The 27,622-nt window shown below is 34.2% G+C and overlaps 1 protein-coding gene across 1 annotated transcript in view; it reads left to right on the top strand.

Annotated features, from left to right (window-relative positions):
- The window catches only part of slo (calcium-activated potassium channel slo), a 163,182-nt gene that overhangs the window by 101,717 nt on the left and 33,843 nt on the right, over positions 1–27,622 (top strand). Inside the window, exons 9-17 of the mRNA XM_019042390.2 lie at positions 338–443; positions 4,203–4,355; positions 4,868–5,023; positions 5,851–5,981; positions 12,351–12,506; positions 12,923–12,999; positions 16,203–16,271; positions 20,566–20,616; positions 25,152–25,172. Of these exons, the coding sequence (XP_018897935.1) occupies positions 338–443; positions 4,203–4,355; positions 4,868–5,023; positions 5,851–5,981; positions 12,351–12,506; positions 12,923–12,999; positions 16,203–16,271; positions 20,566–20,616; positions 25,152–25,172 (920 nt within the window). The remainder of the gene's footprint in view (positions 1–337; positions 444–4,202; positions 4,356–4,867; positions 5,024–5,850; positions 5,982–12,350; positions 12,507–12,922; positions 13,000–16,202; positions 16,272–20,565; positions 20,617–25,151; positions 25,173–27,622) is intronic.

The following is a 27,622-nucleotide window of genomic DNA, read 5'->3' as shown; positions in this document are numbered from 1 at the left end:
GATGCAGGATTGTCCTTCAGTTAATGTAACATCCCCTTGTTAATCCCTGGCTCTCACTAGAAGTATTATTCGCATTTTTAGATTAGAATCCTAGACTGAGTCGGAGACATTCTTGCCTGCTCATCTCGCAATCATCTTTAAGTTCTCTCTTGCCATTTTGAAACAGCACTTTTTTGTATAAACTCTCTTATCTCAAGTTCTTTTTCATTTCCTCTAGGTTGTATCATGGCTGTGCAATTTTTTATTATTATTTGAACCGTGTCGTTTTATTTTCTTTTCTTTTTATTTTTCTTTATCATATTTGTTTGGTTGTGCTTCTTAAATTAAATGTCTTTAGGAAACCGCCTGATTTGGAACTTGAGGGCCTTTTCAAGAGACACTTTACAACTGTAGAATTCTTCCAAGGATCAATTATGAATCCAATTGATCTTCAAAGGGTCAAGGTACGTTGACTAGTTCTCACAATTTCCCCAAAATCCCCAAGCGACTGCTTCCATTGTGACCTATGTGTAATCAAGAATACAACGTGTCCGTTAAGTGTTGCTTTCTAGTCAACATCATCCTTTCTCTCTCTTGTATGCTTTCAATACCTAACCGACTTGAAAAACTGCAAATCTCTTTCCTTGAATTGAGTCAGAATAGAAATGTTATTTTTCCAAGTTGAAACACTCTTGCAAATTCTCTTTGAAAATTAAAGTATTTCCGCAGCATTTGTGAGATATCATTATGACGAAACCGTTCTCTAAATAGTCCCAATATCATTTTTTAACACTTTAATCTTAATTTATAATTAGTATGACGATTTAATGTCAAAGAATCATGCTGTGAATTGCACCAAGTACTGCCTACAGGGACTGTCCATAAATTACTTAAACGCTAAGTTTACCATTACTCGACACTCACCAATGTCTGCAACACTGAATTAAACATTGCTCTACAGATGATGTAGGTAATGCTACCTCTGACTGAAGCCAAATAAATATTTGAGCAGGTTAAGGCTGCTCTACAGAATGAAAAAAAGAGACCTAAAAAACTAAAAGTAGCCTTTGAAAAACCTTTAAAACCTTTAAGCCTTTAAACCTTTTAACCTTTAAACCTTTTAAACTAAAAGTAGCCTTTGTAAAGAGCCTTTGAAAAACTAAAAGTAAAAAATTAAAATTTGTGCCACATGACGGTCTTCTGACTACTTTTCCAACTTAAATCGGGTTTTGTATTTTCTGTATGGTTATAGAGTTAAACCAGCCAAAGTTAATGGCAGACAGACAATAATATTAAGAATTTCAAGTAATAGGTCAATACTCCGTGTCATGTAAAAGTCGGACCTCTGATACCAAAAATATTATGCTAACCTCATGTCGTTGCTGTAAATTTGAGTTGTCTATTCAAAGTAGCTTTTTATGGACACAATGTAATCATTGTTCATGTGTGTGCGTGTGCATATTGTATTTGAAAACTGTCGTATTTCTTCATTTTTTCTGTCCTTTCATTTTCAATAGAGGGGGAATCCAGTGAGAAAAAAAGAAGGGTAATGAAGATCAGCATTTCAAAACCTGGGAGATTGAGGAAATAAAATGTGATAGCGGAGAATTGAGGATGCAGAGCAGTTACTGAAGACAGGGATCACTCATTTGAGACCTGTAACTTTCTACAGCAGTGTGGAAATAATAAGTTATGCTGCATTTCTGTATAGGAACCGTGCAACTTTTTCACTAAAACTCCTTAAGTTCTCATTTCATAAGATGAGTAATCCTGAGTCCCATCGAATTAGTCCTTGATGTAAAGAAACACAAATTTCAAAACCAATTAATCATTTTTGTTGAGATTAGATGAGCAAGGTTTTTCAAGGACTTTCATGCAATTTTTCTTTTGTCGAGGTGATTCTTACACAGTTCGGGCCATTACTTAGTGATTTTTTTTTTTTCTCTCTCTCTCTCTGGTGATTTTAAGTGATCCAGAAAGGAGAGTTCCTATTATACATTGTGCTGCCGCCCAGTCTGTTTTTGGGAAGCAATAACTATTGTAATTTACAATAAATTAATGAAAGGAATTTATCCATAAAGTATAGCAGAATTAGAATTAAGTTGCATGACATCCACTTTGTGAAGATTCATTGATGATATACATGTATCGAAAATTATTTAAACGGGTGTTGCTCATTGACTCAATGTGTAAAAGCGATAGGTCATGGTATCTATGCTGGGCCATAGGGGGTTTGGAGTACTCAATGCAAGTGCGTTTGTCCATTCTAATGTGATTTTCTCAAAAACGAAAACGTGGAGAAAAAAATTGCCCATGACCATTTTCTTACTTTTCATTTTGCACTAGTGCCCTGAAAATAACATTTTTATGGGCCATTTTTTGCACAAAAGACCTATTGCATGATACCTCTAAATTATTTTTACGATTATTCCCATAGATCAGGGAAAGAATTAGGCCCATAGTAGCACCAATAAATGTTGATCATTTTGAAGTCTTAACCTCTTGTTCCTAGCGTGAATCTAATTCATATTTAATGTTCAATTAAAACCTAATTTAAGTGAGCTGTTTAGTTCATGATCGGTAAAATATGTGTGCCCTAGTTTACCAAGTAAGTGTGAATTTATTACTTTACACTGCCTTATCGTCTATGTGGTATTGCCTTCTCACTGCTTACCTTTTGCTTGTCTCGCTGAATCATTTATTTCATCTTATATTTTTTTCTTTTCCATCTTTTCTATCAAACCCATTAATATTGCATATTTGTCTTGTTTAGTAGATATTTAGTCGATTAATTCATTTCATGTTAGCTTGTTCTAATTTCTCAAATGTGTTGGCATAAAAGTTTTAAGACTTCATGATGTACAATTTAGTGGACTTATGTACTTTTGAGTCACATGTCCTCCAAGGAGCTCAGTGAAATTTGCAACTTGATCCATTGATCCAACTTAAAATCTCACTTGAAAGGCTTTTATGTTCCTCAACCTATTCAAAATCACTTTTGAATTCATAAAAATAGCCCTCAAAGTTAAAACCCTGATGGCTATTGACTGTTACCTCATGAGAGGGTCTTGACGCAAATAGATATGTAGATGTAAGGCTGAATGTATGAGAAGGGTTGCCTTGGCTATGAGCTAAAAATTGCCTACTTGATTCATGGAGTTTCAAATTTAGGTGGTCAGTTGATAACTCTGCTTATTTATTCAGCCCTATCTCTGCAATTCTGCATAGAGAATGGAGCTCTTGCGTCCCTCAAGCGGAGAGGGATTTGCACCTCATGCACTTAATCCTGTGTAAAATTTCACAAGAAACACAATGGTGCCACTGGTTTTCTTTAAAAGCAAATAAAGCTCTCAACGCAGCAGTGTAATACTGTAATGGAAAGATTGCCTACTTTACGAGAGGAGTCTACCTTTATATCTAGTCAAACTTTACATGCACAGATAGGGAGCAAATACATCAGCAAGGTTGCTGCTTTTTGTGTGGACTCTAAAAAGGCTTTAGCCACGGCCCCTGCTAATGTAGGTATTCGCTCCCTGTCTGTGCATGGCAAGTTGACTCAATACAGCAGTGGACTCCCATCATATAGCAGAGGCAATAGCCTACATCACAGCCTCAACTTTAAGAACTTTCTTTGAGTTTACCGTCACCAATGCCCGTGGCTTGCAGGAGCTCCATTTCACCGATAACTCTACCATAATGTTATGCATAAACTATAATGGTCCTAACCTGTAAAGTTTATGATGGGTTTTGGACCAGATCAAAGTGACCGCTCTGCGTCTCTCTAAAATTTTACCTTGTTGGTCAAAATGTAAATTCCTTGTATGAATTTTTCAGTGTTAAGAAAACGAAACTTACCGATCGCTTTTTATCAAAGATTTGCGTGAACATTTGCATCAGTGTTTGTGATTCACTATTAGCAGATGCATATTTTTTGAGGCTAAGAACTGCATTTTCTCTGTTTTTATCAAAGAACAATCAAAACATGATTTATGAAAGGAAAGACGACACTTCATCATAAAATTATTCTAAAATCTCCTCTCCACCAACCCTTAAAAAGATGTGTGTTATCATGAAACATTCCATTTTGCAAAAAACAATTGTAATTGTGCAGAGAATTCCCTCTCAAAAAGCTCAATCATCGGACAGTACAGTACACAAATTTGAATGTACACTCTAAAATTTTAAGCACTTGTGCCTTAAAGTTTCTGCGTGTTTTTTTCAAGGTTCACGAAGCTGATGCTTGTTTAGTTCTGGCGAACAAATATTGCCAAGATCCAGATGCAGAAGATGCAGCGAATATAATGAGGGTCATATCAATCAAGAACTATTCAGACGATATTCGAGTCATCATTCAATTGATGCAGTATCACAATAAAGTGAGTATCACGCAGTGACTTTTGCTCTGAGAGCTCCAAGTTAATACTAAATTCAGTGTTTTGCAGTCTGGTTTCATGAGGCTGGCTTTTCTGTACCAGGAACCCATTAATTATTACCACGACCTCTAAATATAGCAATGAATATCACTAATCCTAGTTTCACACAGCTCTTTCTGTGTTGGGAACTTTAGAAGAGACCCATTAATGCAAAGTTGAAGTTCAGATCTAGCAGGAAAAATTCGCAACATAGCAGAAACTCAAGATGCTCAAACAGCAGCATTTTATGTGATCATTCTACAGTCCTGCTTTTCAGGCTTAATATACCCTAAAGGAGATTCTGAGATTAAGAGAATTAAACACAGTCAATCATTTAGAGTTTATGAGAGGTCATTGAACACTTATTACAGATAGACTAAACTGAGAGTCTTCTGTGCTGTTGATCCTTTCCATGACCATGTGTGCATGGTTTTTGGATGATTAAAAGTTCTCATTTTAAATTGGCATGTCTACAGGCATATCTATTAAACATTCCTTCCTGGGACTGGAAACAAGGTGACGATGTGATTTGCCTGGCTGAACTCAAGCTTGGATTTATTGCTCAAAGTTGTCTTGCGCCAGGGTTTTCCACCATGATGGCCAATCTTTTTGCTATGCGATCTTTCAAAACGGTAAGGGTTCTCATTTTTCCCAAAATATCAATATTCATGCACATTATTGAAGGAGTAAGTAATTTTTTTGGAAATTTGATCACGAAGTTTTTAAAAACGCAAGGATAGTCACTCACTGTCAAGATTCTTGCAATTAAATAAAACAAGGCACTTTGCGAAGCCAAAATGTTTGTGTCTCAATTTTATATTTTTGACAGTGAGTGTATTCTGAAAGATAGGTCCATAGTGAAAGCTTTAAGTATGTGAATGAAGGAGGCATTTCTACCCATTTGTAAGGTTCTAATTTGTATTTTGAGTTAGAATCTCGAAATTTTGCTCATTCCTCTCACAGGTTGTTCATACAATTCCAATAAACTTTTCAAAGTATATTTTACATTTAATCTACTTTTTGGACTGATAGTCATAAGTATGGAAAAGTAAGAACAGTTTAATCTCATAGAGCTTAAATTTTGTTTTCTCCTAAGAACAAAACGATTTTGTCTTTGCTATACAATCTGTGACGGGTTTAAAATGAAATGTTTGAAGATTATTTCCCTTAATAGAGCAAAGAACATTTCTAGTTTTCTCAAATTGGTCTGCTCTTAATCTAGAGCTTTTAAGAATTTCTGATCATATTTCATAGGAAAAAATACATATACTTGGCAATGAGGAAGTAAAAAAAATTGGAAGAAAAATTAATGGGTCAAAAGTAAGGCTCAAGTATGAGCGAGTTAAAATTAGGCACAAGTGAAATCTTGTTTTGCTAGAAAGATACTTGAAGCGCTCGATTGGAGGGTCACATATGGTCAGAGCACGTGTTATAAATCTAAAAGTGGTGTATTTTTTAGAACGTGCGCTGTGATCAGTCCCTTGAAATGCAATCATGGCAAAATGATTACCTGCGCGGGACTGGGATGGAAATGTACACTGAAACACTCAGCACTTCGTTCATCGGGATACCGTTCGCGCAAGCTGCTGAGTAAGTTAGTGACTTCGCAGCCTACCATATGGTGTATAATATGGAGACATTCTAGGTGTTATCTTCTTGCACTGGTTTCTGAGTTTCGTATTGCGTTCTTTCCTCTTTGTTCTATATTTCCATGTACTGTCGTGGATGGGCAATTTGTGTACGTCTATGGTTCCTTACATCAATTTTGAAGTGTGAAACTTTAAAGGGAAATTCTGCTATGTGTGGGTTTTCAAAGGAATCTCATCTTTGAAAGAGCACTTACGCTCTTTTAGAGGTAGACGTGAGTCCCTGTTTTGAATTCCTCCCATTTTGAGTCTATTTTCAGTCGGGCAAAGATCTATGAAAAATTTCAGTAGACTAACTTAGCAGCTACTTTATTGAATACGTTAATGTCTTCAAACCAAAAAAAAATTACCTTAACCTTTCACTTTTTTGAAAGTTTTTGCTTCTTAAAACCTGAAGAAGCTGAATAAAACATGTTGAATGTAAGATTAAGGTTATCCTTGTTTTGGTTGGAAACATGGATCCATTATTAGTAATCATTGCCATTGCATTTTTTGTCGAGCCATTATGAGAATCATCCTTCACCCTAGGAAAGTGGTTTTTTTTTTGGCCATGCTATTTCCTTGCATTCATAAGATTTTAGATTTAATCCTTTCCCCTTGATTCCTGAATCTGCAAATGAAAATGCAGGTTTTTGGTTTGAAAGTGAGTCTTCAATTATTTTGAGCCAACCCTAATTGTATATATTGCTATATTTCAAGAATTTAATGGTTTACTCCAAATGGATTTTTTTTTTCAATCATAATGGTTGTTTTTGGGTTTTAGTCACTTATTTAGCATTTTTTTTTACCAGTATATGCAAAGCAAGTATGAAACATTTCGCCAATTATAATCCTGTTTTCCCTCTAGATTTTGCTTTGCTTTTAGAACAATTTCTAAGTCCTTTATTTTGGCTCCTAAATGATTAAGCTAGTTCACACGTTTGAATTTGTATTTCCAACTCCACTTACCTTTTGAGACGACCATGTGCTCTCAACTCCAATTTTAGACCCGTAACAATTTTAAATATTAAGTGTGAAGCAAGCACGAAGCAAATATTTAAAATAATTTTTATCACTGAGTATAAATGAAAATAGTTCAATACTGCAACTATTAGCCAATGATACGGAAAAAGTGGCTGGTTCAAAATGAATACCATTTATCTTTGTATCTTAGGTTTTGCTGTTTAAATTTCTCATGATTATCTTTTCTGAGGTGTTTTGAGATTTCATGCAGCATGACTTGTGTAATTAATACATAAGAAGAATTCTCAGTGACATGAAATTCTCTCAATATTTTCAGAGGAAACCAATCCTTTAAGCTGCTAAGTGCCAATATGATGAAATCACAATGCGGTTGAGTTTGTGCACTAACTTTCATGCCATCTGTATTTAATTGTCACAAAAGACAATGAAGTCATTAGCTAAGGAAAACAACCTTTTTCTCTCTAAAAAAAGATTCTTGGAAGGTTTCATGCATAAGTTGAATGGCTGCCTCCTCTATAGTGTTAAACAATTTTTGCAAGAATTTTTTCACAGATTTTGGTCTGAAATTGTTCCTATTGTCATCATTGATTCTCCTCTAAAAGAAAACCGAAAATTGAATCAATCAATGAAAATGGTACCTTTTATTAATTTAGGCTGAGATTTCTACCATTGCCAGTCCCTCAAAAATTACCCTAAATCCATCATAGTGAATTGCCGTTCCATTTCGAGTTGGGTGCAGTTTTCTTTATCTTAATTTTAGCAGAAACCAGAACCTAAGAGTGCACATTCAGCAGAGCTGATGAAAAACAATTCTAATGGTAAAAGAAATAAACAGAATTAGCCATATTAGTTGTAGTTACTCTCAGTAGCTCTCCAAGAAGAGGAATAATATCTTAAAACTTCTTCACAAAGTAATAATCAGGGGTTTGATCTTTAAATGCTTCATAAATAACAAAACTGATAGAAACAAAAATGCTTTGATGACAATACCCTTGCGATAATTTTATCAGTACAGAAGCATGCGGGTGAGTGGTGCCCCATCTTCAGTGTTTTCCGCGATTGATCTTTGACTTTTGCTGCTGAGTCTTTGGGACCTAAGTTCAATTCATAATTGAAAACAGCTTCATCAACCTTTCAAAATTGATGAGAATAGAATATCACAAATCATTCTGTAAGCCCTCTGAAGGTTAATCCCACTAGGGATCTAGCGTCAAAAAATTTTTATAAGAAAGTCTGCATGGTCCAGACAAAGATGCCTTTGAAAATCCAAATCAGAATGCACGGATCACTGCCAAGCTATGTTGTGTCGTATCATACTTTCTGCCTCTTCATAAAAACTGTCAGACATTTCTTCTCTTTCCTGTCAGCGCTCTCTTTTGTTTTCTTAAGCAAACTTCTCTTCAAACTTTTTTCTTGATAGACCAGAACCTCAGCTCTGTGACCAGCATACATTCAATTTTGTGCAGTCATGATCAGGCAAATTACAATGTACAAGAAAACTGGATTCCCTCATTCTTTTTTTTTTCCTTTTCAAAACCTCCTCTTTAATTTCTTGCCCCTATGAATGACTCCCATCCACGAATAATATAGTGCCACGGTGAAGGAAAGATTTTAGACCATCACACCCATATTACACTCTATTACAGAGTTTTACAAAAGTGTTTTGCACCGGGCAAGAGGAATGAGAGGATAAACCAAAGTAATATTTTTTGTCTATAGATCACGATAGGTCTTCTAACAGAGTCCGGTATATATTTTCCCGTTTTGATCTTATATAGTGAAGAAAATTTCAATTTACAACACATTTGCAGGTCTCTAAAACTTGAAACCAAAAGGATCAGTCAATATATGTATTTTGGAGTTTTTGCTGGTTTATTTGATCTTATTTAAGGAGAGCAACATTTCAAAAATTCCCAGAATACCCTCAATACATGACCAAAAAGTGTTTAAATTCATAGAAATAGGCAAATTTATCAAGAGTATTCTTAAATTACTCTTGAGACAGCGAAATAACATTTTTGTTGTGACATTCTTGCAAGTGGAGGAGGGAGAACCTCTCTCCCAAAATATCAGGGATCTCGCTATTCATCAAGTTCTTATTGCAGTCAGAGAAACGCAGTATTTGAAGTATTTTTTTCCCCTCCTCTTCTTTATTTCAAAGTGCCAAGTTTTGATTTTTGATTCTGATTCAGCTCCACGAAACGCACCTGCCAATTCCTCTCCCTCCCCTTTTTGAATTTTGATTTTTCCTCTGTGTTTCGATGCAATGGTGTTGAGTGAGTGTATTGCGTATTTCAGTCACCAGATACGCAAGCATGGCAGAACGATTACCTTCAAGGAACCGGTTGCGAGATGTACACTGAAACGCTATCCCCCTCCTTCACTGGGATGACATTCCCGCAGGCGAGCGAGTAAGTTCCCTGCCCCTTAAACTCTACTAACATCCGAGTTATATAGAGACCTTAGATTTCATTAGATTGGTGCCAATCGGACTAGTTATTTTTGCATGAATGTACTATTTTATTAACTATCAACAGAGGTTCCTTTGAGTAACAATATCCTTTCCTTTAGGAATAATAATTTACATATTTTCTGTAAAAATTGTTTCTCTGAAGCTTTTTTTCCCCTCTCAGTTTTTTGTCAGAATTGCATCCTCATTTGTCATCAGTTTTTAAATTCGTGTGTCCTCATTTTTTGTTTGAATAGCTCTAAGAATTCTAGAAGTGCTCCAGCACTTAAGTTTTTCAATAAGGCACCCCAGAACTTTTCAAAGCAAGATAGAGTCTCTGTTTTTCATGTTTTGTAACTCAGCAGTGTCAAGATTTCCTCATGTAAATAGGATAAATTTAGCCTCTAGTCGTCCCATCTTATCCAATTTTTTAGGTCTGAAATGTTTTTACAAAAAATAATTTTTGAAATAATTTTGCTCCAACTGATCTTAGTAGTTGACAAATTTGTAGCTTATATTTTGCCAATTTTAAATGAAGAAATTGTTCTCATTCCTCTCCAATCATTTAGTTTTGGTCAGAAATTTTCAATCTTGCGGTCCTCTTTGTCTTACTTCTTTATTTCCAAATCACAACCTTCAACCTCTTTTCTCTCTATCCCATTGTGCATGGATAGCTGTAGTTCGACGATTTTATTTTATTTAAAGAAAACTTTTTGCTTTGTCACTTCATTTCTCACTTGCCTTGATTGTTAATTTTCCAATCTATGGTGGAACTAAAATAGCGTGTATCTCAAGTATAGTTTTTCATGACTCCCTCCCTCACTTTATTTTTCCTCCGAAAACTAACTAATATTTCATTTATTCCTTGCTGAAGAGCGTAAGAACATTGCTCTATTTCTAACCTCTGTTGAATTTCATGCAGCAATTGGCAAGTAAGGGCATGGGCTCAATAGCTAATGCTGTCACATTAATACTCACCCCCAGCTTCGAGAAAACCCTGTTGCACCAAAATTGAAGCAACGCAAAGATTATATTATTTGCATAGTTACTGATTTGTAGAGAATTTTTATTTGTGCATGTTGGATTGATCTTGAGAGCTAAGTCATTTGATGGTCTCCATACACCTCACACATAAAGCTGTATTTTACGCTTTATTTGTCCCTCTCCTTATCTTTTGGTAACAACTCCTTCGTATTCAACATTTTATTGCATGAATATCCCAAATACTTTTCCACATAATTTTACAGTTCTTGCAATTTTATCGTAAAATTTTGTTTCATAACCTGATGAACAAAGAGGTTTCCACATCCTTACAACATTTCCTGATTTTTTTTGTTTCGTAGGTTTCTTTACTCACTTTGTTTATGTAGCTTTCTCTAAATTTTCTGGTTCTATACATCGAAAACTATGTTGGTTTCATTGAAAATGCAATGATTATGAAAGAATAGCTGATGGTGCAGGAGTTTAATGAAAGAGAAAACTAAGCATATCTGTGTAACAGGGTGTCTACAGGTCTAGAACACCGGGGATCGAGAGGGAATTTTATCAGGCCTGGGGAATCAGGGAAAAGTCGAGAGAATTATGAATAAAATTGGAAAAATCATGAAACTTGAGAAAACATTAGCTTTATCCATTCAAACTGCGTCTCAGTCTGGTTCAGGATTTAAAGCTTTGGATTACATTGTGAATAGTGGACAGGGGAATAATTTGTAATAAGAAATTGAAATTGCACTTAATCTAATGTTAAGTTCCTGAAAGGAAAAAAGAAAAAAAAAAAAAAACTGGTTCACATGTTTCTGTCATATGTAGTGAAGTATATGCCAAAAATTGCTCATTTTCAGTTCTACGTGTGCAAATTATGAAAGTGAAAAGCAGGAAAATCTGATAATTTTGATCCGAGAAAACCTGTAAAAGTAAGGGAATTTTATTCTGCCAAGTCTGTAGACACTCTGTACCTAATCTTTGGTGCAAGCAATGAACTCCAATTTTGTTGTTGTTGTTTTTTTTGTTCTAATTTTTACCAAAATGATCCTCTGTGACTAATCAGTGACTACTTAAGTTTAGGTAGGAATTTGTACCATAATCTGGTAAGAGCCGTCAGGTAAGCGGGTAGTTTTGAAATAAAAGTGCATTATCAATGATTTTTAAGTAGCTATTGTACGTACCTTTTTTTGGCCGTTTCACCAATGAGAATGTAAGCGCATGTGTGTAATAAAGCTACGTTGGTATTTTCTCTTTGTAACTTGCTCTACCTCCTTACAGCTCTTTAACTTCAAGCGTAACCAAAAGCACATATACCATAATTGTGAAGTCTTTGTATTTTTAGTGGTATTTTTGGTCCCCCAAAAATTTGCAGGTAGATTTGATGAATCGAATGATTTGGCAGACACCTAAAATATAGGTAATGCAGTTGCTATTTTAAGGTAAATCTATGTAAAACGATCACTTTGTCACTCTAATTTTTTGATCCCTCTTTTGAAACTTTGAGTTCATAGGTACTCCTTTAGCTATTTTATCACCAATGTAGAATTGTTCAAAGCAAAATAGCATCCAGAGAGCAGTTTTTTTAAAGCCACTTAAATAGCTAAAAAAAGTTGGAATTTTTTTTTTTTTTCAAAATTTCATTCTGTGCAGTCATTAACCAATCATTGTTGTTTGCTTTATTGAAAACCGTTGCATAAAAGGTAGCACAAAGTTCGAGAATAACATATATATCTCACAGTTTCCAATTCTTATAAATCTCTTGATGTAGGTATTCTGTTTCCTTAAAAAGCCTTAATCTTGGTTAATAATTAAAATAAATAAATTTTCTCCGTTGCGAAAGTAACTGAAGCAGTCATCAGAACATGATGAAAAATATTTTTTCACTCAACATTGATCTGACCTATTCTCATCTTTCAGACTTTGTTTCACAAAACTGAAGTTACTGCTTCTTGCGATCGAAATAAAAAGTGAAGATGGACGGGACAGCAAGATCTCTATCAATCCACGGGGCGCAAAAATCACAGCCAACACACAGGGTTTTTTTATTGCTCAATCAGCGGACGAAGTCAAAAGGTGAGGGTACTGTCTGCTATACGTTTAAGGAGGATACCCGTCATTTAAATTGGAGATTTTATTCTTAAAGTTTTCTGACCGAAGTGCATTTACCTGTTTATTGCAGGCAATGAATGCTAAGCCATTTAAATTCTTTGTTCTGCGTCGTGCCCTTTTGAGGCTGCTCTTAAAATATGTAATACTGAAAATCAGATTTTTATCCTCTCCCTCCTCCCAAACTTTTGTAACGCACCCTTTATTTCTTAAAAGTCGAAAGTACATGATTTGTGACTTAAAATTACTTATTTGACCCATTACCGCACAGAAGTTAAGAGTAATGATTTTTTATAAAAGAAAAATAGTGTTTCATTTTCAATGAAATCGGAAATCAATCTGCTTATTTCTAGAAATATTCATCAATCACGATTCTTTTACAGGGCCTGGTTCTACTGTAAAGCCTGTCATGAGGACATTCGTGACGAAACTCTCATCAAGAAATGCAAATGCAAAAATTGTAAGTATGCTCTTTTCTCTGCTATTGACTCATTTTCTTCTCTTTCAGTTCATGTAAAGATTCTTTCAGTTTCAGACTCATGTACTCTGAGCCGTGACGCCTGATTTTATCAAGCTTTTCAGGTAACTGTGTTATTGTTGGAAGTGTACAGATTTCTTGGCAGTGGTTTTTGTACTGAGCTATTTTTCAAGTATCCTCTACTTAAGTTTTGTTTTACTCTCCAAGTCTGTTGAAAAAATCTCATCGGTTTAGTTTTCTGCATCAATCCCTTTAATCCGGATTGTGTGATGAAAGTCTTAATGGTGAGTTTTTTCTGCATGTGGGAATCGTTTCATTAGCTTCTTTCCACTCTCCTAGCTATTTTCAGCCTGAGTTTGACTCGTATTTTATTTATTTAAAGATTAGTAATTTTTTAATCTTACCTCAATTTCTCAGACGCAAGTTTATCCTAGGAATTTCACCAATCGGCAATTTCTGTAGATGTAGGTCTCTTCACATTGACTCTTAAAACTTAAAAAAAAATTATGAAAACTGTAAATTTCAAGAGCAGGTACATTTCTACAACATTTTTAAAAGAATAAAAAAGAAGAACTAAACAAGGCTGAATTGTACGCGATTTTGTTTTATTTTTCTCAGTAATATTTTTTTTTGCAAATATTTGCATCAAATTCAGTAAATTTTGAATTGAAAAAGATTACCTAATCAAGAAGACAAGAAATTGAAATTATTTTTATTTGAATGGTACTATAAACAAAAAAGATTTACTAGCCTCTTTTACCATATTTTCTGGTTCATAATGGACTCACGATTTTAAATAAAGTATTTTATAATGTGATCATGGGTATGGAGGTTTCCTAACTGGTACATTTTTACAGTTTTTCAGGTGATGAATATTCTTTTTTTGAAATTAATGGTTTTTTGTGCAATTATTTTATGATTAGTTTTGCAATTTTTTTACCACCGCTGCTGCTAGAAAGTGGTCAAAAACCATACGGTCTCCCAATAACTCAATTAAATGTCTGGAAGTAGTGTGTATTCATAAAATTAGGGGCTGTCACATGTTAGGGCATATCAGTATTGCAGTATCTCAAAATTTTTGGAATGGGCCCTTAGACAAGGTATGAAATGAAGGAACTTGCAGCATGTTTACTTTTCAAAATTTCATGAGGCAAACAAGTCACACAACGGAATGTCTAGAAATAAACTTCCAAACAAGATCCAAGTGTTTATAATTAACATTAGTCAAAATGCAAAATTACAAATAATGTCATTTGTACCATCCAACTATCGTTTGATCTGTTTCAATAATACAGGATGTATGTAATGTTTTAATCTTGTTCAGAAGTTCATTTCCAAACTCCCTGTTATGTGAATAATTTTCCACGTAAGATTTTGAAAGGAAAACTTGTGACTTTTATCTAGTCCAGATGTTAATTTGTGACCCTTAGTTTCATTGTGTCACAAATGAGTCATTCATTCTTTCAGCTCCTCTGAAACAGCTTTATTTAAGTCATGCTAGAGCTTTCCAGTTTCTTGAATTTCTCTAATTTTCCTGTGCATTAAGGAGAAAACTTGAAGTTCTCAAAACCATAGGATAACAATGCTTCACCTTTGAAAGCACAATGCTCTTATGCTCCCACATGCAACAGCGATAAACAGAAAAAATTGTGTATATAAATTTAGGAATTAAAGGTTTAGATTGAGACAAAACTTGCCTATAACTTTTTACCACGTATTTAGTGTTCTAAAATATTAAGCTTTCTCCACACTTCATTTTCTGATGAAGTAGCTCTGCCAAAATGTTTTCATCAACTTTTTCTTTTTCCTCATCACTCAAATGGCGTTATAGTGAAGTCATCTCTCGTCCGTAGGCTGGTTTAAGAATAGCATTCTCAATGATAAAGTAGTTGTAATTTCCCCCCCCCCCCTCCCCCTCCATATAAGCTTCTGTCCGTTCTGCTGTTTTGTTTTGATACTTTAATTGAATTATTGCATTCAATGAACCGAATTGGTCGTTATTTTTTTTTTTTTTTTTCCAAGTGTTCATTGTGTCTGGTGAAATTTTTAATTGAGATGGTTTCCTGCTGAAGAGTGTAGGTCCATTGTTGTGTTTAATAATTGCCTACAGAATTTAAATCAGTTACCTGTGATACAGGGTTCTCATAGACCTGGTAAATTTAGTCATTTTGTACATTGTCACAAAAATTTAAGACATGTTTGGCCTTTCCTTAAATCTGTCCTTCCATCACATAATTAAAATGTCCCATCAACTTGAGAAGAAGCAATGGACTCATTGATGGCGAAACTGAGAAACGTTTTTTGGTCATGATTTTTCAAAATTTTTGTTCCTGCTCTATCTTTTTTAAAGTGAAAATCTCTGAATATTTTTGAATTGAAGTCAAATCTCTAAAAGATAAAAAGTATTCAGTGAAAATTTTCGATGCTAGGTAAAAAAATCTAGATTTTACAGCCGTTACAGTGCTGCAAACCGAGATTTAATTTATTTTCCGTGTTGGATCAGTTTCATGTCCTTCTGCTTGAAATTGATTGATCAAAAGTCACATAATCGGAAAACATGTTTTTTTTTTTTTTTTTTTTTTTTTTTTGTGTGGAAATTAATTCCGCAGTCTACCATAAATAATTATCACCCTAGTATATCACAATCAAAAGTCTCATATAAAGATATCTTATTTGCAAGGGTTCTTTGACATATTACATTGATCAATACTCATAGAGGTTAAAATGTTAGACACTCCTATTACAAAACTGCTTTTTTGTAAGTGCTAAAATACTCAGTTGAATCAAATTATTCGAAAGTTCGATTTTGATTCAAAACTATTCGACGATACCATACCAACGAATAACGTTTCATCTGAAGGTACCGCACCGACGAATAACGTTTTATCTGATGGTACCGTATCAACGAATAACGTTTTATCTGACAGTACCGTACCGCTGAATAACGCCATCCATTTATTTTAGTGGCACTTGTTGGTCATATGATAAGATGCATCATGATATCACAGTATTTTTTCATTGATAGTTTAAGACTCTTATTCAAAGATCTTTTGCAGAACTGAAATTTTGTCAAATAGAGAGTATTTTACAACATAATATGCTTCTTTTGTTTTTTGAAAATATTTTGATTGCACAATGCTTGCCGTTATTTGTCCTCCTACGGTAATGTGTGGCATTTTTTCCAGATGTTGGAATGATGATGATGCAGTCAGGAATGGTGAAAGGTACTGACAAGAATTCTCATTGTGTAGAGGGTAGGGCCCCTGTTTGGTGTTCTAACATTATTAACTCGTCCAAGACACTCGTAAATTGAATTGCGTTGCTGCTTTCTTTTAATTTGATCTATTTTCAAGTTTAATTTTCCTCCTCTTTTTTGCGCATTTTTACCTTAACCGTCTTGAACCGCGCAGGCTGAGTTGCCTTTACGTGCTAACTTACTTTTTTCTCTAGGCAGAATCAGTTTCCGCTTTTAATTAGTGCCAGGCTCGATTCAAGGGACATGGTTCTATTGGTATCTGGAACTTAGAATGCGGTATTAGCAAGAAGCGTAATTCTATTGTTCTTTTGCTAACCAGGTTATAAATTGAATTTTTTTTCTTTTCATTCATTTAATGGTACTTCTGCATTACAGGGTGGCATTTTTTGAAATTGTTTTTGGTATTTTTTCATTCCTCAAACAATATGGTTCTTATTGAAATTACAAGGAAACGAGAAGGAAAATGAAAAAATAGTGACCAAATAGACAAATATAAACAGTTGAAACTTTAAAACCTCTTATTCTTACCAAAGAATTCAAACCGATCCTGAGAATTCTCTCTTTCCATTATTAGCTTTTTGCTCGGACTGAGATCAATGTACCCATTTTTAGACCATTAAAAAATACTGAAGTCCTAATCTTGAAATATCTGTGATTTTTGCAGTAAGTTTTGAACAGCTGAGCTAAAATATTTTTTGCTCATCCGTTGGTCAGAAACATTTTCTCTAAATGCCACCTACGCATTGGAATTTTAAGTACAAAGCAATATCATTGGCTGCTTGAGCATACGTATTAGCAATTTGTGCTTCCATAGTTCCCCACTAAGCTTCATTGTCATCTGTCTCCTCGTAAGTTGGTTGAATATCTTTGCAAAGGTTCACCTGTCCTTTCACTGCACTGGACGCATTTTCACTCTCCAGTTTTGTACGCAAGATTAAAAACCAGGAGTTTTTCCTTTCTTATTTCCAACCTCGCAAGCATTTCACAACTTTTGTCCGGCAACTTTTCTATTTGCTTCTTTCGTTTGAATTTTCTTCACCTCTGCTCCCGACATATTTTCAAGATTATGTCTTTATTGATGCAATCCTGGGCTTTTAGGGACTCGAAAAATGTCGGGAATTAGGGAACACTTTGATGATAAAAGGTACAGTGTCACTATGTGAATCATATTGTGATACAGCTCCTACAAGTGTAAGAGAAAGTTTTGCAAGAAATGTGACAGTTGCATGGTCCCACTTATAATCAACTTCCAAGCTCATAAACATTTCTCAAAATCGAGACTGTAATAATGCTGGAAGGCGTGATTGCAGGAGAGTTGAAACTCAAAACTCCATGGAATTCTCATTTCGAGTGAAATCGTGAAGCATGGTGTCCTCCTACCTCGCTTTCGTGTCCATGAAGATGTTAAGGTTTTAAGTGAGTCAGGTCATGATTTTGGCTAGAAGTTAGGATAAAATCAAGAGTTTTGTCTTAGAATAAGATATTCAGTCTTGGTTTAGATCTGGGAAGAAACTGCATCAACAGTTTCATAACAAAACTGCAAGGCAAGGAGTTGCAAAGGATTGCTTTATTAGTTGGTGTAGGAGGCTATGGCAAACAACTCTGTCTAAAATTCTTTGATATCTCTACTATTGACTTTTTTTAATACCATTTCAAAGTAATTTCCTTTCTTTTAGTGAAAATTGGTAAGTGGACAAGTAAATGATCCTTACATTGAATTTAAGCAGCAAGGACAGACTTCAGTATTTTTTGTTTTGTTTTGCTAAAATGCTGTCAGCTTCTTTTTGATATTTACGATTATCAGAGTAATTTTGATTGCTTGCGTAGCATTAGCTGCTTACAAAAAATTGGAAACATCTACTAAATATTTTTTCTCAGTATAAATGAAACTTTTTATCATGAACGTTTTGTCCACAGCAAGATTTAATTCAGTTTCTCTTTCTTCCTTGCGATCATCATTATGTGGAAAGTTCTTTAAGAAAATTAGGAAATGAGATGAGAAAATTGAATTTCAATTGTTTTTTCTCAGAGATTTCAGGGCACTATTTTTTAAAGAAAATTAAAAGATGTGTTTTAGCAGATATGGAAGTTAATCTGTGTGCAATGCACTCTCCGTAAATTTATAATAATTCTTATTTTTCCCTTCCTTCCCTCATTCCTCATGTCTGCTCATATCCTTATTTTGGTTAGTTTTTCCATCACAAGGCGATCCAGAAATTCTTATTTTATATCTGATTTGTTTTTTACTGATCATATAAAATTTTTCAAAAAAGTATTTTCGTATTTTCTAACACACCAATGAAATTCTGGGAAATCATATGTGGTAATAGCATTTTACCATTCAACGAATACCCTGCCTCAAATGATGGTAAACGTTCTGGATGGATCGTTTAACATCTAATGATTTTTATTAATATCGTGTTGATTAATCATATTTGCCCTTGCAGGTAACCAAGAAATTTTTGCACCGTTTGACCCTGTACTTACAATCAAATAGTCCTCTATATGCCTCTCTTTGCACAATTTTCATTCCGTTTCACATTACCTTAGTCTCATATCACCGAGTTTCAGCTGAGCTTTGAATCTATACTTTTGCTATGATGGTTTGATGAAGCTTCATGTAACGAACTTAGTAATGAATGCCTTGAATTTATTTACCTTTTCAATCACTTTGCTCAGAAGATATGCATTCAGATATCTGTAAAAAGGAGTAGATTCAAGGAATGATAACTCTGTTTCTCTAAATTAGAATCCAAGGATTTCAATTGGAGAAAACTGCATAGTAATGCTATTACCATTACTTGTTATTGTATTGTATTGTAATGTGATGAAACCCCCTTTTTTTTAATATGAATGGCCAGATCAAATAATTTTTCATATCAGTGTCCCAAATATTTAATTCCTCAACACCGTGAGCCTTTCAAAAAAGGGATTCAAAAGCAAGAGGAGTTTGGCACAGTTTTTTCATCTTTCAACTCATTCTGTCAATGCCATGTAACATTTCAAACATTTTTACTGTTGATCGTTAGAAAAAAAAACCAGAACTAGAAAAAAATATTCGTACAAGAATGATCTCTGAATTGTTTGGTAGGTATTGCTGCTGAGAATAATTAGAAGAAAGCATCCTAAATGGAAGAAGGTATTCAAGCCCTTGTTCAAGCTTTGGTCGTGTCTAAAATAAAATAAAAATGCAATTTTATTTCAATGGAAAAAATTCGAGAGTCGAGGTCTTTCTTGTCTCTTATTCAATTTTCCATGAAATGATTAGCATGGTAAGGAGCCTAAAGTTAGTCAAAAATAAGTCTTCGAATAGAAGACGTGAAAAAATTAATGAAGAAACAAAGGCTGCAATGGACGTGGGAGACTCTCTATTAGAATCAATAATAAAACTGTATCCAGGTTTTTTTTTTTGTTTTTTGTTTTTTAAATATAAGCCTTAAGTGTTTCTCCCTTCAATCCACTCCTTTTTGAGTAATCGTATTCTTATGTAGGGTCTCATTACGGATTTTTTATCTTTGCATTGAACCTTTCGTATAATTGCCTTGTATGAGGCTTGGCATTCAGTAACTAGTTATTTAATCTCTAGTATTCTCTCTGTTAAAATGAGGTCATCTTTTAAAAACGATGATCAATGACATCTGCATCTGATTTGGTATAAATTTGGTTTTAAATTTGTGTTTAAAATCAGTTGAGATTTTTCCCATTAGTGCTATGGTCTAGAAAACTTTCTGCGAAGGACACGTTACAATCATAAAAATCATGGTTCCATAATAATACAACATCAATTATTTTGATTTTGTTTTGAGTTTTCAAATTTTTATTCATCAATTTTAAAATATGAATTTATACCTGGCACATTGACATCTACAAAAATTGAGAGCTCTCTGCGCCAAAATGTTTGTATTAAGATGCAAATTTTTGCCCTCTCGTGAGGTATAAATTGACGAAGTTGCTCATAATTATTTTTGTCAAAACTCAAAAGCACTTTAAAAATAATTGCTCTCCTTCAAACTTTACTTCGCTGCACCAAAGATTTTTTTGTGGACTCTCATATTTTAGTACTAATGAATTCCTTACTTTTATTTTGATTTGTTTCCATAGATGACCTCATTTTAAATTAAATTCTCTCTAACAGTCTTGATCATTGATTTTTTAGTGTAGTCTAACCGATAAACCGTTCTAACGACAGTGCATTTTGTTCCTTTGATTGCACTCTCTTTTGTTCTGTTTTGTTTGCTTACTAACTCATCTGCCCTATTTTTTGTTCTTTCGCATTTGCCTGTCCTCTCCAGTGGCGACATTTAGAAAAGGCGTTCGAGCTATTCAGATGGTTGGAAGAGCAAGTATGTTAACATTTCATTATTCCTCTAATCTTATTATTTTTACTTATTTTACTGAGTACTGGTTTTTCTTTCATTCCTCTTCATTTTTTAGCTGTATTTCTCAGGAGACTTTAACTATGTCAATCAAATTGAGGGGAAAAAGGGGCAATCCTTATGCTCAAGAATAATTTTGCTCTTAATTTTCTGAAATTGTGTGAAGACCTAGCGCTAGGTTTTTTTTTTTTTTTTTTTTTTTTTGAGCAGTATGATCAGTGGGATCATTGTCTGATCTTCCTCCATTTCGACCTCATAGTAAAGAAAAAGGAAAACCCACAGAGGAATTAATTGACAGAAATAATCGAGGGGATGGATGTGAAATAGTGCTTGTTCTGTTGAACCACAAGAGAGAGGAGTGCGTTCGAAAGGCAAAGTTGGAAAAAGTGGCATGGCAAACATTTTGAAGAAAGGAGACTGGCGACGCACATTTTCAAATTCTAGAAACGGCTTTTATTTCTTCAGGACTTACCTACAAATAGTGATCCTCGAAAGAAGTACTTGATCTGAAGCTGTCAAGTTTTTACTTCAGATAACTTTTGAGAAACCGAAGAAGATAAAGTAAAGAATGTAATAGGTGGAAAGTTGGAATTAGAACACCAGAATATTTATGAAGAATATCTATCTCTTGTTGGACCAATGAGTTTTCATGCCATTCTTCACCCTTAATTTTTTTCTCTACCATGAGTTGTCTTGTTTGCCTTTCTATTTGTTTTCCTCTTGCTAGTTTAGAACTGAATAATAATTTACCTCTACTATAAATAATTCTATAACATATCTCCGCTCTTTTTTCTCGGAACCATCATTCATGTGTCTTAACAGTTTTTCCTGTCAATTATTGTGCTGGGTCCGGCCAAGTTAGGAATAAAAATATATTAAAAAGGCTGGTGCTTCAAACGGTACACGTCGCAGTTTAGACAAGGCTAATTTGTGTGTACATACAATAAAATTGCATGTGTGTCAGAGTGTGTAATATTTTTTAATGACAACCTATTTTATTTTGTAAAAGTGCTCTTTCTTTGGAAGAGCTTGCTCACTTACTTTCTCATGGCTTTGTCAGGCTGTAGGCATTCAGCGTTTCTATTTCATATTTTTGTACGTTTTCTTAAGTGTTCGAAAAAGCGTTCTCTTTGAGTTTGTTTCTCCTGAAATTCTAGTCTCAAATAATCAAGGTGGTTTCTGGGAAAGTCAATACCCACTCCATAAACTTGATGTCAGTGAGAGACCTAAATTTTTATCTAAAATCCTTTTCAAAACCTCCTTTTGTAAGATATGCTGGAGATTATTTGTTTTGTATCGAAAGCGACTTCTATGAAACGACTGTACCCTCATCCATCTTCAGGCAGGAGTGTGTGTCTTAGTATGTGTCCTAGAGCTTTTCAGAAAACTTCCTTACCTTTGAGTGGATTTTCTGTTTTGAATGGTGATTCCAATCCATTTTTTTAGACTTTTAAGTGTCTTTAGCAGTCAGTAGATACATTGTTTTGTAACGTGAGGAGAGTTTATAATTCCTTTAAGACTTAGTATTTTTGGTGAAAGTGTGGCCAGACATAGGGTACTGGAAGTTGTTTCTGATTGCATGTGTGTCGTAAAAGTCACGTGTTGCTTTCTTAATTGGGTAATAAATGTTGTGTACCCTAGATCAGGAGTAAAAATATGTAACTGACAGTGCTATGAAAGTGGGCTGATGTTTTTTTCAAATTGGTTGCACTGAAGGAAGAGTTCACTAGTATTTATGCATGTTTCTTCAGATCAACTTGTGGAACTTTAAATTTCAGTAAGAAAATATTCAGTCAGAACATGATCTGAGATTTATAACTGGCCTTAGAATTATATAATAAACGAATTTGGACTATTCAAATTATTATGACAACAAGTGTCAGAAGTTTGTACTTATCAGCTATTTATTTAATTTAAAACCTTTGTGAATATGCGTTATTAAGAAGAGACAACATTTTCATAAGCTTGAAGAAATCAGCAAATGCCATGATCAGTAGATGATGTATAAAAGTCCATCAGGAAGTTTTCAGCATGCAAATGCAGAATTTCAGTTATTCACAGTACTGACAGATGTCTTTTTAAATGGATCAATTTCCACATAATATTGGCACTGTTGTTTAATCTATGAGGAAATTACAATTGAATAACTGTTTAAAAATAGGCAAACTTTTGCCAATCCAAATGTTAGATTATTTCAAAAATGGTCTAGGGGGGTGCTCGTCAATTCCATAGAGCATGGACAGAGGAAGAGGAAGGAAGCTTAATCTGTGATGTTAGCATTTTGCAGGAGAGGAGGATTAAACATAGTGCTCTGTAACAGTCAAAATGTACGCAATTTTGTGGAGTGTTTCTGAAACTTTTTGTGAAGGAAACGATTTTTCGGCCAGTTGTTTTTAAAAGGACAAGGAGAGGGAGGGGGTCAGCTCAGCTTCAAGTGAGTAATTAAGAGGATTATATGGTTTAATTGACAATAATTTATGAGGAAGAGTGAGCAGGCCTCAAACTATTTAAATGGCTTTAAACACAAGTTGTCTTTAGAACTTTCTAGAACTCCCTTGAATTTTCTTCAAATGATTTGTAAATGAAAGGAATGTAACTCACAAAGTAAGCCACAATATTGTGGTCCAGCTAGCCAAAGAGGAGGTTTGAAGTACGTCCGGAACGGCTTCTTATGGCTGGTTACAGCTCGGTTACAGAAGCCTAAATGAAGGGAAGAAGGTTACTAAGTTGAGTTCAAAAAGCTCAGACTTCAGTATCAATCAGTTCGTTTTTGTTGTGCTATCAGTACTGTAGTTTACGTTCTTTTGAAATTGAAAAATGTGTATGATGTTGTCTTTAGGTGTGCCAGGTACTTCTTGTGAGTGATTGGTGCATTTTGATGTTTATTTTGGTCTACAATTTTCAGGGTAGCTGTGAGGTATTTACTTGGTCAAATCCATGTTCGACATACTAGCTATATACTGTGTTCATAAGACGTTTTCTCAACACCTTTTTACATACACGCACCAAAATGTTGTTTAAACGTTAACCAAGATTTCCAATTTGATTTTGGAGCGTGCGGTAGTTTCCAGTCATTAATACAAAAAATGCTTGAGTGACATTAATAAAATCTCCCTACTCTTTCAAGTACCTATGCCAATCATGACTCAGATTCTAAAAAATAATCTTATCAAGAATTTTTTCTCATAAAATTTACAACATTTCTCCTTAAACTGCAAAGAAGGTTGTGATGATTGAATCTACTGACAAAAAATTCTTCATTAAATTTTTGTGCGAGTGCGTCAGAAAAAACTAGCCTTGACGAGTTTTTTTAATTGGTACTTTCTCTCTCTAAATGTACATACATACTTAAGAGCCGCTTTTTTAGTGTCCTCTGGCACTTTGCAGCACCTAACTGTCTCAGACACCTATCTTCCCACAGCCTTTCAGGAAGGTAGCATTCCCTAATTTCTTATAAACAGTCTCTATGAAGAGTCTCTCAAATCATTCGGCTGCACTAACAACTTGTTTTAGAGGCCTAGTTTGAATTCTTCTAGTAAAAACGTCATCAAATTTTGTGGGTTCCTATTTTGTTGCTTCAGGCAAGTGCATTTGCATAATTTATTGCGGTAAGGGTGTATATGTGTGTGTTTTATGTGTGTGATAATGACATTTTGGGAGGTATAGTGTTTGGTACATGGTACACTTCTACAAAACTTTGATACAGATGGTTTCAATTGTGATTAGCAGCTGTCTTATTGTCTCGAATGTTAATCTAAGCCTAATTGAGTCTCAAATAAGCTTAAATCTTTCTCATCAAAAATTTTATTGTGGCAACCATCTTAGTTGTAGTCTTAGTCAAGAAATGTAGGTATTTACTTTCAGTTTAAGTCCAATGATGAACTAGCCACCCCTGAAAAGTCTCTTCTTTGTCTGCAGGCAGAGTAAGAATTTACTTACTCGAAATATTAATCAGAAACTCTTGATTGTGTTTTTTTTCTTTCCTTTTTCTTAAAAACGAAAACAAAACGTATAGATCTAATGGAAAGAGACATCAATCTAAATTTTCCATCCATTCAATCTGAAAAATGACTGAAGTTCTCTCATTTTAAAAATGATACATACAGGACTTATTAAAAACTTTAAATTTCCTTGATCATTAAAGGATTCCAGCAAAATATGTTTTATTGCATACAATCTTCAAAGACTCTTTGAGTCTTCTCTCTCCAGTGAAGTATTTCCTATTATTTTATATACCTATATTACCCTTATATTTAGGTATATTGTATTACATACATGATTACCACTAGGTGCAAACAAAAACCATTTTGATGTGTCCATCCTCCAGGACAGCAATCTCTTCCTCTTTTAGATCAACTCTCTTTATTAATGGTGCACAACTAAGTTACTAATCTCAAAATAGAAAAGTCAATTAATTCTGTCTCTGTTTCTTTTTTGTTCTGTTTTTCGTTTTCTTCTTCGTTTTATTTTACCGTCTTCTCTCTCGACAAATCCCTGAAAAGGCGAAGATTACTCATACGCAAGTAAGTTAGGCTTTAAGAAACACATTCTTATTCAAGTACATACCCCATTTCCTCTACTTGGCCTTGTGGAACTCATTAGACCTATTGCTCTTCCCTGGAATTGTGCCTGAAATATTCTGTAGATTAGAATCCCCCCCCTCCTCCATTGCACAAGTGAATCAGCTGTCCGAGGCCTCATTGGATATATACTTAGGCAATGTTCTTCCTCGTTAAGGAAAAGCATTTCCATGTTTCTTGATAAATCCAGTGGATTGGTTATTGGAAACTTTAAGAGTTTTATAGCCCTGCAAATTTTTAGTGACACCACATTGCCAGCAGTAACTTGGATGATTTTTCAGTATTTTTTAGAGCCGATTGAGGGAAAAATTACAAAAATTCTGTCAATCAGGATTCTTCCAAATTTCAAAATTTTCGTTTTTTAAATGGAAAAAAATCATTTCAAACTATTTTGCAATTGATGGTAAAATTACCCAATATTATACTTTATATCCCCAACAAGAAAATCCACCAAAAGCTGACCGAAAAGCTTCTGAATGTAGTAAATATTTTTATTTTTGAAAATTTGGCTCAAAAAAAACCTTTTAAATTTTCAAAAAGCCTAACGTGGTCGAATTTTCCGGGCATTTTCACCAAACTGAGAGCTGAAAGCTCTCCAAAGCTTTCCAAAATTAATATTACATCGTCCAAAAGTCAAAGAGCCGTGCTATCGATGATTGATCAGAGTTTCAATAACTGCTCCTCTCAGAGAACCAGCGGACTAGTGTATATCACTTTAGTTCCTCTTTTTCTGTGTCTACAGGCAAGGAAAGTCAAGTCTCTAATGAAAGTTGATTTTTTAGCTCTTGATGGGGAGTTTTTTACTTAACACATTAAGAATCATTAAAACTACTTTGCACCAAAATAGAAAATAAGTTCTTATCTTATTATCTTTCTTTTATACTTCCTTTTTCCTTCAACCATTGATCTTGCAAATAAAATTATACAAATGTGAATATCGAAAATTTAACTTTATGTAACTTTCTTCTTGGTTTAAATTACAGTGTAGTGTGATAATTTGTTTGCAAGCCTGTAGACACGTTTCTTCACTCCTTTCACTGAGTAGTCAGATAGTTTTCACCAGTTCTAAAAGTGTTCAGTGTTGATTATCAAGGATTATATTATCCAGTTTTACATCTATGGTTGAGTGTTAGTATTCCTTTTAGTCCTAGATGCAGTTGAATTATTTTCTGTTAATGTATCAGAAATTAGCAAGATTAATTCTCGATGTTCTCTTTATTCTGATCCGTTAAATCATGTTGCATAAATTTTACATTGGAAGAGAGAGAGAGTTAGGGAATCATATTTCAGTGGTCAAGAATAAATTTAAACATTTTTACGAAAAAAAAAATCAGGTTTTTTTTATATGTGTAGAACAGTAAATTATTTTGAATAATTTTATCAAGTTTAAAATTGGTAAAATATGAAAAGCAAGAACCGGCCTCAAACATTCCTTCAAATTTAACTCACTGTCAGCCAATTTTTCCTAAATTCATTCGTTGTAAATTCTGAGCTTGACCTTTTTGACTTGCATAGGTATCCAAGTTGATCTCCAGTGTAAAACCAAGTTTAGACCAGCTTGCAATGTAGCTGAGAAGCTTTTAATGTTTAATTGGGAATTACAGTGAATTTTTATTTAAACACTCAAACAAAGGATCAGAATTTTCTAGATTTTATAGTTCTTGATTTCCAACACTGACTCATGAATTATGAACAATTTAATTTTCAGTAGGTGTTAGCAACAAAACCTTTCAATGCATAATTTTATAGGACTCACTCAGTTCATAAATTTTTGGGGCCGGCGAAAATCATGAAAATAAATGTTTTCGTTGTTTCAAAAATAAAGAGGTCTTTGTGTTCATTTCATCTGAAATGTGCTTACCCCGTCTGTATTTGCCGTTCTAAGTCCATTTTAATCCAGTTTCTGTAAATAATATCTTTAAAAACAGTTATTGTAACCAAAACCTCAAATCTAATTTCGTCAAGGCCATTTGTCTTGTCTCCTACTTGACCTAAGTATTATTCGCAGCTCATGATTTAACCCCTGCTGCTACTTGCTGATGGAATCAATTGGTCCATTAATGCTTGATGCATATGTGTTCCACGGTTGAAAGCTTATCCAAGTTTGATTTGAACAAAAAGACAAAGATATTATCAGTTGCTAGCTTGCAAAAGTTATCAGTTATGTCTCTTGTGTCCCCACTTTTTGCACCTATATTTCTCATGTTTTGTGCCAAAAAATCTCGAAAAATCTGATCAGGAGCAATTTCTGCATAACAGGTCTTCAAGTGAGGAGGAGAAGGTATTCAGAGAATAGAAAACCCATAAATTCTTTTTGGTTGAAATTAAATTTCTAATTTTTCCCAGCATAAATCCATATATCAGCCCTCAAAAGTTGATTGTGCTATTCTTAC

The sequence above is a fragment of the Bemisia tabaci genome, chromosome 3 (assembly GCF_918797505.1).
Source record: "Bemisia tabaci chromosome 3, PGI_BMITA_v3".
Taxonomy (NCBI): domain Eukaryota; kingdom Metazoa; phylum Arthropoda; class Insecta; order Hemiptera; family Aleyrodidae; genus Bemisia; species Bemisia tabaci.
This window is presented reverse-complemented; position numbering and strand designations above follow the sequence as displayed.